This window comes from Microtus ochrogaster, unplaced genomic scaffold, assembly GCF_000317375.1.
Source record: "Microtus ochrogaster isolate Prairie Vole_2 unplaced genomic scaffold, MicOch1.0 UNK1, whole genome shotgun sequence".
In the NCBI taxonomy this organism is placed as follows: Eukaryota; Metazoa; Chordata; class Mammalia; order Rodentia; family Cricetidae; genus Microtus; species Microtus ochrogaster.
Window position 1 is genome coordinate 14,483,948 of NW_004949099.1, and position 17,669 is coordinate 14,501,616.

The window sequence follows — 17,669 nt, forward strand, 5'->3', positions numbered from 1 at the left end:
GGCAGTCAATGCTCTTAACTGCTGAGCCATCTCTCCAGTCCCAACTCTGTTTGTTTTTAAAGTAACAAAATAAAACGACAAGTCTGAAGAGAAAGGAAGGGAAACACCAAGAAATTTTTATTTATTTATTTGGTTTTCAAGACAGGGTTTCTCTGTAGCTTTGGAGCCTGTTACTAGCTCTTGTAGACCAGGTTGGCCTTGAACTCACAGAGATCCGCCTGCCTCTGCCTCCCCCAATGCTAGGATTAAAGACGTGTGCCACCACTACCCACCACCAAGAAAATATTTGAAGCTGGAAAATGGATAGGTAGGCCACTATCTTGAGAGAGTCAAATGCTAAGCCAGGTTGCAAAAATCAAGAACCAACCAAATTCTCCAAAAGGCCAGTAATATGTGAATTTGTGGGTCATATAATTCTGGACATGCAGGAGAAGGCTGGAGAGAACTGGCTTAAATCCTTGGGCCTGTCCCTCCCCAACAGTCAAACACAGAATGGGGCTTGAAAGATCACCGTTGAGACCTAAAAACCAATGTGCCAAAGTGAGGTGGACCTGTGTGCAGTTGCTCGATGAGAGCCCTGCAGGAACTCTAGCGCCTTCTGGCGCCTGCGCAGACCTTGTTGGTTCGAGAAAGTATATCCCGACTCAAAGAGGCCTTTCTCTAAGCCTGGCTCATTTACCTATTTAACTGCTTTTCTCATTACTAAGATAAAATGCCAACAAGAGTAACTTGAGGAAGGAAGGACTCATTCTGGCCCCTGGTTTGGGGAAGTCCATCACGGTGGTGGCAGGAGCTTGGGGCAGCTGCTCACAAGCATCTGCAGCCAGGGAGCAGAAGCAGTGGGATACCTTTCTCTTTTGTGTTCACCCAAGACCCCAGACACAGGAGGGTACCACTTACATACAGAGCAGATCTTCCTGCCTCAGTTAAACCAATCTAGAAACTCCCTTACAGACAAGTCTAGTGTGGCATCTCCATGGTGATTCTAAATGCTAACTGGTAGACAATGAAGGTTAATTAACCATCACACACCTATGGACAGTCTCCAACAGACTTGAGTTGTCAGAGCTCCCCTCCCTGAGAATCTTATTCACCAGGTCAGTGGAACTCATTTTTCCAGGGAAAGAAAGTCTCAAGGTTGACACAGGACTGCCACTTCTTACATGGGACTTGTTTTGTGCACAAGGTTTCACATAGACCAGACTGGCCTGGAATTCAATCTATAGTTGAGGCTGGCCTTGAACTCCTGTTCCTCCAGCTTCCACCTCGCGCTGGGATTACAGGCACGTGCCACCACTCTCAGTTCTGAGGAACAACATTCTCTGATTCGACCGAACACCCCTGCTCCTGTTTCTCTCCTCATCGTCCCACAGTCATCTTCAGCAACTCCCAGAAGCTCCAAGCCTGTTCCTTATTGCTACATAAAAGTCAGGCACCAGGCCTTCTTTGAATGTGAGTTTGCTGGAACACTCCCACTCATAAGAATGAGGTAAAATGGCGTTTCTTCTGTTGGTCTCATACTGAGTTTGTTTCATGAACTCAATGAACAAAGGGGGTGAAAGGAAGTTTTCTCTCCCCCACATCTTGGGTTAGTAAATATTTCTCCCCACCTAGACACGGTACTGTAGGCAGGTACAAAAGCAGCAACCATTCATGAACCTTCTAACACAAGCACTTAAGGAGATAGATTAAAAACATGGTCCTTCTAGGACCTTGGGCTTTGGTCCTGGAATACATGTTGATTTTGCATGTGATGCCCACTCCACCATTCTGCTAACATTACTACCTTCTCTTGGGGGTAAGGCAAGCTCCAAAGAGCCACCAACTTAGACTGCATTCATGATGGTGGGGCTCCCCAAACCTGGTGGCTCCTCCCTGCAGACCTGAACAGGTCTCAGATGGCAAGAGATTTTCACAGGCACAGAGGTGGATGGTCATGGCCAGCTGCCAACATCTCACCTGCTGTTGCAAAGAAAGGCTTGTGGAGTGCGGAACGACTCTCTTAAGCTTCAGTGGGACCAAAATGATGTCTGCAGGGCCTTGTTGACAGCTAAAGCCAGCAGAAAAACCAGCATATTCTGAACATCTGCCAGGAGCCAGGAATTCTTCAGGTCATAAAGCCTCGCAAATGTTGGAGGCACAGTGCTCTCCTCCAAGTAACAGAGTGGTCTGTATGTAGTACTTGGGCTTGCCATTCTCTTGTACTAAAGTACACTTGTACTAAAGTCACTAAAGCCTTCCCCTGTGTCATATTAGTCGGTGGCTTTAATTGTTTTAAAAATACCAGGGCAAGCCGGGCGGTGGTGGCTCACACCTTTAATCGCAGCACTTGGGAGGCAGAGGCAGGCAGATCTCTGTGAGTTCGAGACCAGCCTGGTCTACAAGAGTTAGTTCCAGGACAGGCTCCAAAACCACAGAGAAACCCTGTCTCGAAAAAAACACACAAACAAAAAAATCAGCGTGACGACAGGGCAACAGATTTTTGTCTGCAGGACTTCTCTTGAGCTTTTGAGACTTAAGCAGTTATTGTTCTAATGGGCTGGGATGTGGCTTGGTTGGTACAGTGCTTGCTTAGCATGCATGAAGCCCTGGGTTCAAACCTCAACAACTCCTGTGAGTTAAAACATCATAGTTCCATGATGGCAGGTACTTAGATTGCAAATTCTTCAGGATTATAAAGCAAGAAGAGGTAGCAGAATGAGATTCTATTTAGTTCTAAGAATGAAATTATATCATCGGCAGGAAAGTGGCAATCACAAAAACACTGTAGCTGTGATCACCTGCACAGGACAAGGGGTAGGGTGATAATAGGGTAGAAGGGGTCTGCAGGAATGGGAATAAGAGAAGATGGAGGGCATCAGAAACACCCTATACACAAGGAATTTCCAAAACCTTAAATTTGGGGGTGGGTGCGATTAAGACAGGGTTTCTCTGTGTAGCCCTGGTTGTCCTAGAACTCACTCTATAGACCAGGCTGGCCTTGAACTTAAGAGATCTGCCTTCCTCTGCCTCCCTACTGCTGGGATTAAAGACATTTTAAGAGTGTCAAAAAAGTAATTACAAGGGGCTGGAGAGATGGCTCAGCGGTTAAGAGCACTGACTGCTCTTCCAGAGGACAAGGGTTCAATTCCTAGCACCCACATGGCAGCTCATAAGTGATTGTAAATCCAGTTCCGGGGCAATCTAACACCTTCACACCATTGCACAAATAAAGTTAAATACATCATTTAAAGAAAGTCATTACAAAACCCAATGCTTTGTTCAGCAAATAATATACTAGGAAAAAAATTAAAAGGAAATAATTGACAATCAAACAATAATATCACTGATTGAAAATCCAAACAATTGAAAGCCACACTGGGAGCGACACTGTAGCCACAGAAATACAGAACAGCTGACAAAGCCACCCCTGAATTCCATTTATTTATGCATGGCCTTTGACCAAGTGGTGCTGCCTCTGAGCCAGGAAAAAATAGTCACAACCAAAAAGCACAACAAATCAATCATACCAAGCTCTTGTCATCAGTGAGTTTATCCAGGAACATAAGAATGCAAATGCATGAAAATGAATCTCGGTTTAACAGTCACTTCTCAGGGCGTCAGAGAGACCAAGGCCAGGGTGCAGGTCCCACTGTCTCAGCGAGGACTCTCACTCCTGTAAGGTGCCCAGGATCACCCAGTCCCCGGAGGTGAGTCTCTCGCTGCTCCATCTACTCCATTGAGTGTATCCTGTCACTTCCAGGAGTAGCATCCACTCGTTCATCTGCTTGTGATTTATGGCTCAGAACAGAACTGGGGGTGTAGCCTGGGTAGACAGATCCTGGTCTGGACTACATGGTACACTCGGAACTCCGCGGTCCTTAGGGTCAGGAATCTGGGGTTGGGCTGTTCTTCAGGCTGTAGGGCTCAGACCTGGCAGGACTGACTGGGAATCTTCCATCTGGCTATGTTCTGCAGGGAGCCAGTGAGGTTCTAGGATGTTTCTTCTCTCCTCCTCCAAGCCTCTCAGCTGGCCTCCTTGGATGCCTAGCTCCAGTTCCTCAGATGTTAATTCCAAATTTTTAAGTGAATTCTGTTGTGGGCAGGGGTAACACATAGGTTCTATGTCAGGGGAGCAAGGATTATCAACGTCTGTATTAGTGATGTCTGGTATGAGCCCATGGTGTAAAGCTACAGCAGCCTGCATGCTTGCCCTGCAGGTCTAGGGCAGAGGCACCTATATAGCTGGGTCTGGTTGTGCAGGCCTGCAATCCTAGTTCCTCTGGAGGCCAGGGAAGAAGGACCAAACGTTCAAGATTTGCCTGGAAATCTATGGAGGCCATCTCAAAGATAAAACTTTTAAAAAAGTGTGAGGGCAGTAGTAGTAGAGGCGCTCACCTGGCATATGCAAGGCCCTATTTATGTTCAAGCCCCAGCAGCAAACACAGGGCTGAGTGGGGGCAGCTGCACAATAGGCCTCTCCCAAGCCAACTGTCTCCTCCACCTCACTGTTCACCCCTAGCAACCTCTGAATACATGGTCAAAACTGAAGCCTGACAGCCTGGATGCCTTAGAGAGCTGCCCAACCCCCACCCCCACTTTGGCTAACAGCAGAACATCACATGCATACCTTCCACGCCACTGTCTGCCTAGACCCGCAGTGACTTGTATTCCCACCTACAGCCTGTGCTTTTCCTAGGAAAACCAGAGCATTTGCTCTAAGACCAATTGCCCCCTTCCACTGTGCAGGCAGATTAAGCCATAGCTACTGTCCATGACTAGCAAACAGGACTTGGCCAAAGTTACCAGCCTGCCTCCAAGAAAGCTCTAAAGCTGTCCTGCTTTTCCTTCCATGTTCAGAGTGTCAAGGTCCAACAGGCTTCCTCTGCTTCACTCAAGAGCTGGCTGTCCAGGCACTGCCAAGCCTTTAACATCACTGGCCCTTGTGCAATTCCTTCAGCAAGCACCAATTAGCACACTGAGGTCAGACCTGCAAGCAGTTCTCAGATCTGGACGGTATTTAGCTTTGGCCTCTTGGACAGTGCGGTTAATAATCTATTCTTCTTGATGTCTGGTGTTTGCACATGTCACATGGGAGGTTCCATCCTCCCAAGTGTTCCCAGAACCACTATCAGTGGGACCCCACAAAGGGTCTACAAGTACAAGCATGGGAGGGAGAGCAGAGAATGTTTCTGCACCTAAGATGTCCCAGCACAAACAGCAGCAACACAGACACCATTTACTCCGTGCCCTTGAGACCTTCCCAGTACTTCTTGAAGAATCGAACAGTGATGAAATACAAACACAAAATATTTGGTAAGCGTTTCTTCAAGGCAAGACTCCCATTTGCACCCTTCCCTTCAGTGCGAGCTCAAGCACAGAACCAGACACAGTCCTCAGCATGAATCCTCCAAGGCAGGCCACAAGCAGCAGCAGGTAAGAAGCCAGGCTTGCTGCGGGGCTTGTGGGCCAGGCAAGATGTTTCACTCATCTGGTCACAACAGGCTTAATGTACTCTGGCCAGAGGGCTTTCAAACACTGGAAGACACCTCCAGTTCCTTTAGATCACAACAGCCTATCAAAGGAGCATAAGCACAACCACTTTCTTCCAAATCCTGATGGCTCTTTGACTCAATTCTTTCTTGTACATTTGTGATCTACACACTAAGACACTGAAAATAACCTTCAGCTTGTGGTAACACACGTACGTAAGGAACTATGCTTTCTATCCCCACTGGAAACATCCCACAAGTGGGTGGGGCAGAGGACGAAACTAGGCTTTTCTTAGAGCTAAGGTCTATGGAACAAAATAATCATCTCCAATGTAAATTTTACTATTTTATTTGTGAAAAAACTACAAGCAGAATTCATAAATAGACATTTCTATTTAAAGCAGGAAAATGATAAAGTGGCTTCTAATAACATAGTCGTGCACATGCCAATAACAGGAATATATTAACATCTTTTATTTGCTAGACAAAGAGCAGTGTCCAATATAAATTTCCCCCAAACATTTAAGACCTGTGAATTTCTGACCAGTTCACAAAACCACTGACACTTTAGCATGAAGAGAAAACAAACCTAACAGACTGTCAGCTCTAAGACGGACGGAGCAGAAACTTCCAAAGCATTATACAAGCCATCTTTCTGGGCAAATGGAAAATAGAGCTCGTATAAGACATTAACAAAAGTTCACAAGGGAAGATTATGTTCTGACATACTTAACAAGCATTCGCTATCTGTCTCCAACAAACAAAGCTAAGGAAATAATGTAACCATCTTTACACAGTAAATTAAGGTTACAAGTCATACACAAGAACAGAACTGCTTGCGCGTTAGAAACTGTTCAGCTCCATTGTCACCCTCTAAATGTTGGCTCTTAAACCATTTTCGGTAACATACAAGCAAAGGTTATTATATATTCAGCAATTAATAATTTCTCAATAATTTAAGATACGGTAGCTTAAAAATGTAGACTGAGAATGATCTTGATAAGGCAGGCGAGACATCTCAGTGGAGCTAAACTCACAGAAGCTTCTGCCAATGTTCCGAAGTACCCAGATCCAAACTGAAAGGTTTTGATTAAAATATTTTCGTGGTTATCAAGATGTCTTTTTCTTCCCCTCCCAATTGCATGACTCGGGCAGAGCAAGTCAGGTCAGCTCTGTGCGTGTGTGAAGAAAGATCACGTACTAAACATACGGGAAACTTGCAAGCCTTAACACTGTGCTTTTTAATATGCTTTCTGTGCCACTGAATACCAAGTATTTCTGGTCCTCTTAATGTCTCTTTGTAAGCTACACTAGTGTTTTTACCTACTGAGTACTATAGTAGGGCAAACTGTAAATGCAGGAAGCTAGTAAGAATTCCATTTCCAGAATGCATGCCTGAGGATGTCATCGTGTAGCACCTACCACCTCTTCACCCCAACAGAGCCTGTGACAGCAGCGACAGGGCGGCCAGGGACATCAGACTGCTTAGATTCCGCTACTGTCAGCTGCAGTTTCTACCTCACGGCAAGTTCACTCCACTCGTTCTGAAGCCTTTCCTCCCTTCACCTCTCCTCATTAATTTATCACGGAGGCAAAACCGAAAAACCAAGACATGGGCGATGAATGAATTAGTAGCCTATGAGGAGCTGGTAAATCAGCCTTTCCCACTAATCTAGGGGGTCCAATCACTTTACATGAAACTCATTTTGAAAAAGTACACAGTGTTTCTGAACAAAGTGCATACCAACACTTATTGGTTCAAAGAGCAGTGCAATCCACATGAATTTGGTGGCATTTAAATTTTTTTAAAAAGTTAATTAAAAAACTTAGCAATTCCTTACACCTCTGGAAAATAAATATGGCTGACTAATTAACCCTCCCTGAGACCCTTAATAAAAGGAATATTAAAACTTTAGAAGGAATGTCTTTGCAATACCCCACTAATATTAAAATGTGGATTTAAAATTCATAGTCAAATCACTATGTATTATATATTCTGATGCTTACAGAAAGCACCTGATTTCCTTTGGTTCATTAATAAATACTTTAAAAAGATATTTAAAAAGGTAAGTACAGCTTGCATCCCAGATACAAGCACTGTTTTAAAAAGAGGGGAGCATTGTCCATGCTTCTGAGAACAGGAGCCCAGCGACAAATAGCACTGCCTTTGGGACAGAACATACACTACGGCACAGAATGACTGGACTGGTTTTAATGTAAATGTGAATGGAACCGTTCCCGTTGGCTACTCAATTCAAGCTGTTAATGTTCTTAACTTGTTGCCTCCACAGATCGAAATCAGTTCTATTATTAAGTAAACCAGGTTAACACCAAGATGTGGTGTTTCCTTACACACACTCTCCCGTGAGTCCTTCCAGTGTGATCCAATAAAGGAAGGTTAACACCACGTTCTCATGCTTAAAGTGACTTAAGTACTACAAAGAGTGGATATGAAGGTAAAGTCAGATAGGAGAGATACCCTGAATCTAAGTACAAAGCAGAACCACCTAAACTTGGGATGAGATGGGGTTATTAGTGGTCTTTGATTATCCCTGCCCCTAAAATGGAAAAGTGAAAAGAAACTTTCAGGGTTCAGTCATGTCACCTCTGTTGAGAAGACAAAGACCACCTGGTCACTCTCCTGGGGCGGGAGCTTTTGCCCTGTGACTTGTCCATGCACCCCTGCGGTCCTTTCCCACACAAGGAGCTGAGAAACAACACCAGAAACTGGGTGTGTGGTTGACAACCATTGTTAAGTAAAATGAGTAATAGCAGGATTTTAAGAAGAAAACAACTGCATTGGTAGGATGAAGGTTTGGGGGCTGGGGTAGGGGTGGCAAACAAGACACGATCACAAAACCCACCACTGCAATGTCACAGGGAAGTAGACCAGGACTGCCTCCCCGATGGTGTGGTTAAAAACGCACTACTGCAACCCTAGGACTAACAGACAGTTGCTAGATGTGCCTCAGGCATGAGCAGAGGTCTGGGAAAGGCCGGAATTCAAGATACAGAACACCACATTTTCATGAGTGCTTAAGAACAGTAATGTTAACATGTGACCGTAATTTACACGAATACTTGGCATTCTGGAGCTAGTTTTGTTACTTCCAAATGGTCAAAGCCCTCCAACTGAACCACCTGTGATTTGTCAATTCAATTATCCCATCGCAAATGCAGGCTATCTGGAGCAGTCTTTAAATTTGAGATCACATTGTTTAAAAAATATATTTTTTTATATCATCCAGTACTTTTAAAGACAGATGAGAGAGTCAAGTTCCCATGTAGGTTGGAACATACTTCATGTAAGACTGATTTTAATTATATTTCAGCACTTTCATAGAAGGGACTGTCCCAGATCTGTGTCAACTGTTCAATGTTGTATTCACTTCACAGTGTATCAAGCACCAGCGTTGCCATGGATTGGTTTCAAATAACCCTTTATATATAATTTTATATTTATATATATAGTTATATCAAAACTGATAGTACAGAGTATAGCTGGAAGAAAGAACTAAATTTAAGAGGATATGCTGACAGGATGGAGTCTGTGAACACAATAAATAAAAGTTCCCTCCCCCCTCCCAACCCTCTTCAACAAAACAGAAACAGAAAACCAGTTGTAATGTACATGGAAAATTGTGCACAGCAGATTTTTTTTTATATAAAAAGTAGATTCAGGAGCACATCCAATTATAAATGATTGTTAGGAAAATCATATAAAACAATGGAATACATAAAAGTGTCAAGAGTAACTGTCAGGGTACGAAATTCCTTGGTAGCCAGATGCCCACGGCAAGCAGAACCTCTCCTGGTAGCATCACTACAAGGTCGTCCACAGAAGACTCTCCAGGGCGCAAGCAGCATGGGCAGGTGGAGGGTTTGAATCTCATACCCTGATTCATAGTTTCACAATTCCATGTGCAATTTCAGAAAGATTCATCATTTACTGCTGACATATCGCCCTTTGGCGTGGAGGAGCGGGAGGAGCCTTTGTCTGTGCTCTCTGACCCCGAGCTGCTCTGGTTCTGCTGTTCTGACCCTGCACTGGAGGTCACTGTGGAGGAGGATGTAGAGGAGGATCGAGTCTTTTCCTTAAAGTCTGTGATAATGACGGTGACGTTGCCCACAGTTACGGCCAACTGCTGTGCGGTGCTCCTGTCCACGTTCTTCAGCCGGGGTCTGAAACACATCAAGGGAGACATTTAGGGAGTGACAACATCTACATGAGCCTTCCCAAAAGCTTGTGCCCATATACTGTAGGCATTCTGACCACATTTTACAATAGGAGAAATGACCATCAGCTAGCAGAACTTTTGATCATAGATGACAAACCACTTCTGTTCTTTTAGTTCTGGCCAAGATGATCTAAAAGGTCAGGAACCTTATCTTAGTTCCTCATTCCACCTCCCTTGGCCTAAAATCTCTTAAGTATATAGGAATCTTGGGTTTTTGATTATGATTAAATCAACAACTTAGTATTTCACTCTAGTTTCATAGTACCTTGAGGTGTGATTCGTTTCGCTGGTCTTTATTGTAGCGTTAGCCGACTGTATACTGTTAGCTTCACTAGGAGGATCTTTCAGAATATCAGACTTTGGTCTAAGGGTAAAAGCAAAGACCCAGGAAAACAAAAATAAGTCATCATTTAAAATCTCTGACCCAAGTGTAAATTAGTACATAGTGATCAGTACCCAGATACTTACTTTGTTTTCTTGTTGGTGTTTTTCTTGGTGACACTGGGGCTAATGTCCTTGTCTTTCTCAGGTTTCTCTTTGTCAGGTTTTTCCACTTTCTCCTTCTTCTCCTTCTTAGGGGGAGGTGGAGTGGCATACTGCTGTGCCACCTGCTGTGCTACCAGCTGAGAATTGATGCGAGGTTTCCTGCAACATTCAACACAAGATACAGCATTAGTGTCTGGCTGTGAGTATTTTCTTAACAATTCAACTATCCATTATTCCACACTGTTTCAATGTTGTCTTCAAAAGGAGACATCACGTGCCCTTTTGGTACATATGCACACAGCCCTGTGCAATCATCCAACAAGTTACAGGAGTGCTAAAGACACAGTCTTTTGAGCTGTCATGATTATACTGACAGCTTTCAAATACTGCTGCTGCAGAAGGCTAATCTCGTTTTATTAAAGGGACACTGGTAATCCCTTGAAAAGAGAATGAAATTAGAAGTGTGACATTCACTCCTCAATCTAATTATTCCAACTAGGCCTGCTCCCCTGCAGCTGTGATTGGCACGGACAACACATACTGGGCAATAAAAGGTAACTGTGGTTCATACAAACACCCAAGGGGATGAAGTCACTGTGAAAAAAAACTCAGACAAGTGATACATTGACTGTGTCGTAACAGTTATGTCTGCACCAATCTCCAGCTGACACGGGCTCTCTCATCACTGTTGTGTGCGTAGCTTCTAAGGAGTACCAAACATTCTCACAATGCAGGACTATTCAGACCCAAAACTGGAGGGGGGGGGCGGGGAAGGATGATGATGCTAGCCAATGTTTCTATATACAACAACGCCTCCTCTACAGTCACATAACAGGTCTCATAAGTGAGGTCCCCAAGCTACTGCAAGGCAAGTGGCCCATCGAGCATGGGAATACAGGTAGAGATGGTTGGGATGAAATGCTATTGACCATAATTGACTGCTGAAGGTTGGGTGAGACAGGACTCCTATAATACTAATATAAAATTTCCCCAGCTAGACAGTCAAGAGTAATCAATGTTCTAAACCCCAAATGGGAATATTCAAATGGGCTCTTAGCAAAGTGAAACAACTGGGCTGCTAGAACATAGCCTAGTACACTAGAACAAAAGCCCCAAGCAAAGGACCTGGAACACAGTCAGTCCTACACAGCACTGCCTCCTCATAGTTCGGCTAGTCCTCACACAGGACTGTTGAGCAAACAAGGTTAATGGAGTACCCCTTGAAAAAACAATGTAGCGGACAATGCTTACAATTCCAGTAAAGAGACAATCTCGACAAATGTCAACTCTCTCAGCCTCCAGCAACAAAGGCGTTGATCAGGAAACCAGTTAGCTCAAAGTACAGTTCTTTAAGTGAAGTTATTAAGTCATAAGATTTATATATGTGGTTCTCAAACTTCCTAATGCTGTGACCCTTTAATGAAGTTCATATTGTGTTGACCCCAACCGTAAAATTATTTTTTCTTTCTTTCTTTCTTTTTTTTTGATTTTCGAGACAGGGTTTCTCTGTAGCTTTTGGTTCCTGTCCTGGAACTAGCTCTTCTAGACCAGGTGGCCTCGAACTCATAGAGATCCGCCTTCCTCTGCCTCCCAAGTGCTGGGATTACCACCGCCCGGCCCGTAAAATTATTTTCATTGCTACTTCATAACTGTAATTTTGCTACTGTTATGAACTGTAATGTAAAAACCTGATATGCTACCCATTCAACCTCAAAAGGGTCTCAACCCACAGGTTGCTCTAGATGACTATTGAGTCTAAGCCCTTGCCTCCAAACACTCATAGAACTTCACCTTTAAGTGAAAAGATGCCATCAGTTTTAACAATGAAGCAGCCCTACCTAACATGTTCTTTCAAAGAGGAATATAGCTGCAAATACAAAGATTCCATAGGCACCAAAGGAACGAGAACCAGCTGTTTACAAGATTACCAAGCACTGTAAATCAGACTTGTAACAAGCTGTCATATAGTTTAACCTACACTAGGATGTCAAAAGGAATTTTGGTGCTTGGGTGTAGTGTTTTCCTTGCATACTACAAAGTCCTGAGTTTGATCCTGCTGTTAAACCTAACAAATTTGAGGCTAGCCTGAGCTACATGAGGCTTTAATACGTACAGAAAAGTACCTTTCAATTAAGTTCACTACAAACAAAATGAACCCAAGATAAAGAGAAGGCACCTGCAGAGCACTTCATATAGAGATAGAACCCAAAAGGTGCCCAGGGGCCTCATGCTAGAACCCCAGTAAAGTTTTGTAGTGTCCTTTACCAGGCTACACTTTATTTTCCCCCCAAAGTTTAGGACTGTTAATTTGTCCTAAAGTCACTGAAGCAAAAAAAAGAAAAGATAAACATTCTTTTACAACCCCCAACGCAAAAAAGAAAAAAAAAAAAAAGACTGTTGAAATGTCCTTAGAAGGCTCTATCATTTTTAACAAAAGTAACAGTGTAAAACCCCAGAGTCCTTTAAAATAAATTGGGAAAGACTGGGTTGGGATGGAAGGAATTACTCAATTTTGTCTTCTTTCCTTGTGGCTTTAAGTCTCCCCCTCCTCCTCTGCCAGGCTACACTTTACACTTCAATGTCAGATAAGCTGGACAAATAAATTGGGCAATGGTGGTGCATGCCTTTTAATCCCAGCAATTGGAAGACAGAAACAGGTGAATTTCTGTAAGTTCAAGGCCAGCTTGGTCTACCAAGCAAGTCCCACAACAGCCAGGACTGTTATACAGAGAAACCCTCTGTGTGGGGTGGGAGTAGCAGGACAGAGACAAAGAAAGGAGAGTTCTTGCATCTCAAAGCACCTGTGAAGGTCTGGCACCTAACAACACAGCCTCCAGCTCCCTACCTTAGCTCTTTGGCTTCTCCAGGATGCAGGACTCCTGACAAGGTCAGCTAGCTGCACAACTCACAAGCTGCACTCAACAGGTAAGATGTCTAAACACTTGTGACCATGTTAGGCACTCACACATCAGCAAATATGCTAATTCTTCAGCAAAGACCACAAGTTTCATTATAGACAGGATGAAATTCATATATACAGGGAATAAACGATGGCCCATTCATCCTAGCACAGGCACAACAGTGTGTGGGCAGACAAGTGATGTGCTGTGTTACACAAGCCAAAAGGAATTAGGACTAATTAGCATAGTATTCAATTATTAACCATGAAAATTGACTCAGCTTTCTAAAAGCATTGTGTTATTTGGAATAACTGCTGTGTTCTAAATGTATGTATGGCTCAATGATATCCTTAATTGACAGTTACCTTATAAGCAACCCACCAGCTCTTCCCCACCTACACCCTGCACAGTGGCAATTTATTTTCTTAAATTCAAAGACTTGCTACAGAATAACCATCCCTCATACCCACCTCAGTATTTCTGTGTTAAGGAGCAATTTCATGACCTAAGGAAAATGAAAGTCTAGAATGGTTTCTTTATTATATTAAGGTATCTCCGTGAAAAGCAACTACTTTTTTTAGTGCTAATTCCAAAAACATGCATATGCCAGGTTTAAAGACACAAAAGCATTTATGTGCAGCTATTCTTCCTATCTCTTGTACATGTAAAAGCCTTAGCAGAAGATAGGAATTGTAGTACATCCAACATCAAGGCCCTAGACAGACCAAATATGCTTTTATAAATACAATTTTATAAATCAAAGTTACTTTTCTTTGAAAAAAAAAGTCCCTGTAAAAGAATTTAAATTCAGCTGGGCAATGGTAGCGCACGCCTTTAATCCTAGCACTCGGGAGGCAGAGGCAGGCCAATCTCTGTGAGTTCGAGGCCAGGCTCCAAAGCTACAGAGAAACAACAACAAAACAAACAAAAAGAATTTAAGTTTTAAGTTGTGAACAGCTAAGGCATGACTACATTTTCAGGATGATTCCTCAATTTACCTCTAAGGCAATGTGCTAAACTGTCCATCCCAACAGTATCACCCACCACACATGAATGGCCCTGGCTTCTTAACCAGTGCAACTTGTGCTGATTTAATCCTAATTCCTGAACAAGTAACCTATGATTCATAGGTTGTATTAAAATCAGCTACTTTCACACAAAGACAATTTAAAACCTCCACCATATCTGACTGTGGCCATACTTCATAAGGTATCATTAATTTCTCTGCTTTGATGCTTAAGAAATCTTTTAGTATTAAATATAGAGCTGTTCCTTCTCTCACAAACAATCCTTCAAATTCGCCATTAGTGACCTAAAGAAATTGTAATCCCATTCTAGGTTATTCTTTCTCACCAGTATATATACCAGACTCAAGAGAACCACTGTGCTCTGTAAAAACCTTCCTCCCAATTCTAACTCCAACTACTGTATAATGAAAACTTTTTTCTCCTGAGCCAGGCAGTGATGGCACAGCCTTTAATCCCAGCACTCAGGAGGCAGAGGCAGACAGATCTCTGTGAGTTTGAAGCCAGATTGGTCTACAGAGAGAGTTCTAGGATGTCTCATGCGGAAGAATTGTGTGTGAGTCTGAGTGCAAGCGTGTGTGTGGTTTGTACTATGGAGTGTATGTGGAGGTCAGAGGACAGTTTGAGGGAATCGGTTGTTTCTTCCCACTATGTGGGTCGAGGGGAATCAAACTCAGGTTGTTAGGCTTGGTGGCAAGTGTCCTTACTGACTGAGCTGTCTTACAAGCCATCTAGAAACTTTCTCTGAAGCTCAATGGGTTTCCTTGGCATTTTTATTCTCTGGTCTGAGTGGTGTCAGGATCATGCCCTCCAAAGCAGCCCAAACTGGAACTCCCGGACTGGACGGGAAGAGGACTGGCTTCACTCCCCCCTGCCCTAACAGAAAAGAGTGCCTGCAGCAGCATCGAGGTCTACTTTCTGATGCAGTGTACTGTGTGATTTTGGCTAAGTTACATTATCTGGCCAGAGTTCTGTTCCCTCAATGATGAAAGCACTGGAGTAAATGATTTTAGAAAGCTTCAAACCACCCTTACATTTTTGCATTCAATATTTAATAAACACATCTTAGTGAAGTGCAGGCAGGTTTGTAGCTTACATTGTCAGCAACTCATTTAGCCTGTTTACAGTCAGCTATATCATCTTACAAAAGGCATGCAAAACCAACTTATGAACCACAAGGACAACAACTCCCTAGGCAAATACAGTTTCAGGTGCAAATAAACTTAATAAATCAAGTCTCCCTCCAAGAAAAGACATTAAAGTGGTCCAATCTGCGGCCCAAATTACTTCATAGCTGTCAAAGACCCTATTTAAAATCTATGTAACCATTTCTCTAAAATACTTATGGAACACCGAGAATCTGTAATTCTTCAAACAAATATAAAAAGCTATTTGTCAATTCCAGATATAATACTCACCCAACTACCTGCTGAAGGTGATGCTTGAGAAGGGCCAAATTGGATTTATTAAAATATTTTTGAACGTTTCCCCTCAAACCTAGCCCTTAAAATTATCCCCAAAAATTAAGTATAAGGAAACAACAGCTGCGAGAAGGTAGTATGATCAAAAAAAGCTCATGCTATAATAATTTCTAAATCACTGGTAATTAGCATTCTGCTATGGCTGGATGCTTATAGAAGGGAATCTTAACTCCTGGGCTTGACACGAGGGTTTGTTAAACTCTCTCCACCTGCCTTATCCCAGAATGCTCATTCACACAAGGTCAAACTACACTGGATGTTGTATTTTTCTGAAGATACCCTCAACTATGTATTTGTTAACCTTCTATCCCTTAGCTTGAGATACACCCAAGATCAAGGCTACTTGTTTCCCCTCCTCTCTAGGCAAATAATCTGTAGACAGGTTTAGGAAGCTTCAATCCATTCTTGTCAGGAGCCAATTTCCTCCTAAAATTATTGCAGGAACCATCACCCTGGGGAGTCTGCAGAGAACCCCACACCCATAATTGTGTTAGGAATCGTTCTATTGACAGAGCCTACCCCACACCCAAATTGGCCATTAATGGAGAGCTATCTGTTGGCGGAAACCACCCCACATTCCAAACTATCTAGAGAACTAGGTGTGTCATCTCCTAGTTGTGACTTCCTGGCCTATGTGACCAACACGAACCACGTGACCAACATGAACCACGCAGCAAGAACCCAGGCACCTGTGCCCACCCCCAACTCCTTACCCTATATAAGCTGTACCCCCATCTCTAATAAACGGAGGCTTTGACAGGAACCCCCCAGCTTAGCCTCCTTCTTGTCTCCTAGCCCGTTATCTTCCAGATAGTGCCTCTCCGGGACCCTGGAATAACTGAACTGCAGGGTGGGTTACAACCTCTAGACTGAATAGCCCACCCAAAAGCGGTTTACACATCCTGACATGTATCTGCTGCCTAACATTTAGAACATAATTTACTACTTTTTGTTTCTCTACTAGATTATGAATAATTATAAAGCAGTACCAACCTCTTCAATTTTGCATTACACCTCTAAAATGGCTTTGAAGTGATAGCTTCCTGGCAGTAGCTCAGTGTGTATTCAAGAATAGGTGTGTGTCCTCTAGAAAGTGGTGTAGAAGTAGATGTTACACCATCATGAGGCCTATCTTTTCATTATAATGCTATACTTAACTGTTTGGGTCTCAGAACAGACCTCTTTAAGGCTGTGGTTTCTCAAGGAAAAGTGCATTTCATGAGGAGGGTGTGTGCAGTGCTGAGCTGTCTATACAACATGTTTCAGTATTCTCAGTTTTCAGAAGACATTAAGGAAGCAAACACCAAAAAATTATGGGGCAGATTCAAGTAGACTTTAACTCAAAACATAACTTTTATGCTTTTCCACTAAACCATATTAACTTGAGAATGAGTGAACAGATGCAAGGGAAAGGTGAAGAAGCCAGGCAGTGGTGGCACGTGCCTTTATTCCCAGCACACAGGAGGATTTTGAGTTTGAGGACAGCAAGTTCCAGGACAACTATGGCTATGCAGAGAAACTCCGAAAAGCACCTCAGTCTGAAATGGTGATCCTGCCTCCTGGAATCTCAGGAGACTGCGTTTTTTAGAGCTGTCTCGTCCTGTCTTTTATATTCCTCTCTAGGGCTGGGATTAAAGGTGTGAGACTGCCTAGTTTCTATGGCAACTACTGTGGCTACTGGGATTAAAGGTATGTGCTACCATAATCTAGTCTGTAAGGGTGACCAGTGGGACTGTTTTACTCTCAGATCTTCAGGCAGTCTTTACATTTGAAATTCCACTACACAAAACCAAAGGGGGGAAAAACAAACAAACAAACAAACAAACAAACAAACAAACGTAAGGAAGCAAAGAATTGCACATCATTTTAAAGAGAGGCAAAAAGTTTCCAGGAATCCCAGTGGTATCCTCAAGTGCTTCTAATCCAGTTTTGTACTAGGTGAGTACAAGCTCTAATCCTCCACCTTACCACCCATTTCGAATATGCCAACTACTCAAGGACATTCTCACTTTTGCTTACACGACTAGAGAAGACTTGTGCAATCAGTTCTACGCACTGTAGTTTATAA

General features: G+C 43.1%; 1 protein-coding gene across 1 annotated transcript in view; it reads right to left on the bottom strand.

Moving 5' to 3' along the window:
• Positions 1-5,804: 5,804 nt before the first annotated feature.
• Rybp (RING1 and YY1 binding protein) overlaps positions 5,805-17,669 on the bottom strand; it is a 49,401-nt gene continuing 37,536 nt past the window's right edge. The window contains exons 2-4 of the mRNA XM_005364945.2: positions 10,178-10,354; positions 9,975-10,073; positions 5,805-9,653 (exon numbers count right to left, since the gene is read on the bottom strand). Coding sequence (XP_005365002.1) covers positions 9,401-9,653; positions 9,975-10,073; positions 10,178-10,354 — 529 coding nt within the window. The 3' untranslated portion in view covers positions 5,805-9,400. The remainder of the gene's footprint in view (positions 9,654-9,974; positions 10,074-10,177; positions 10,355-17,669) is intronic.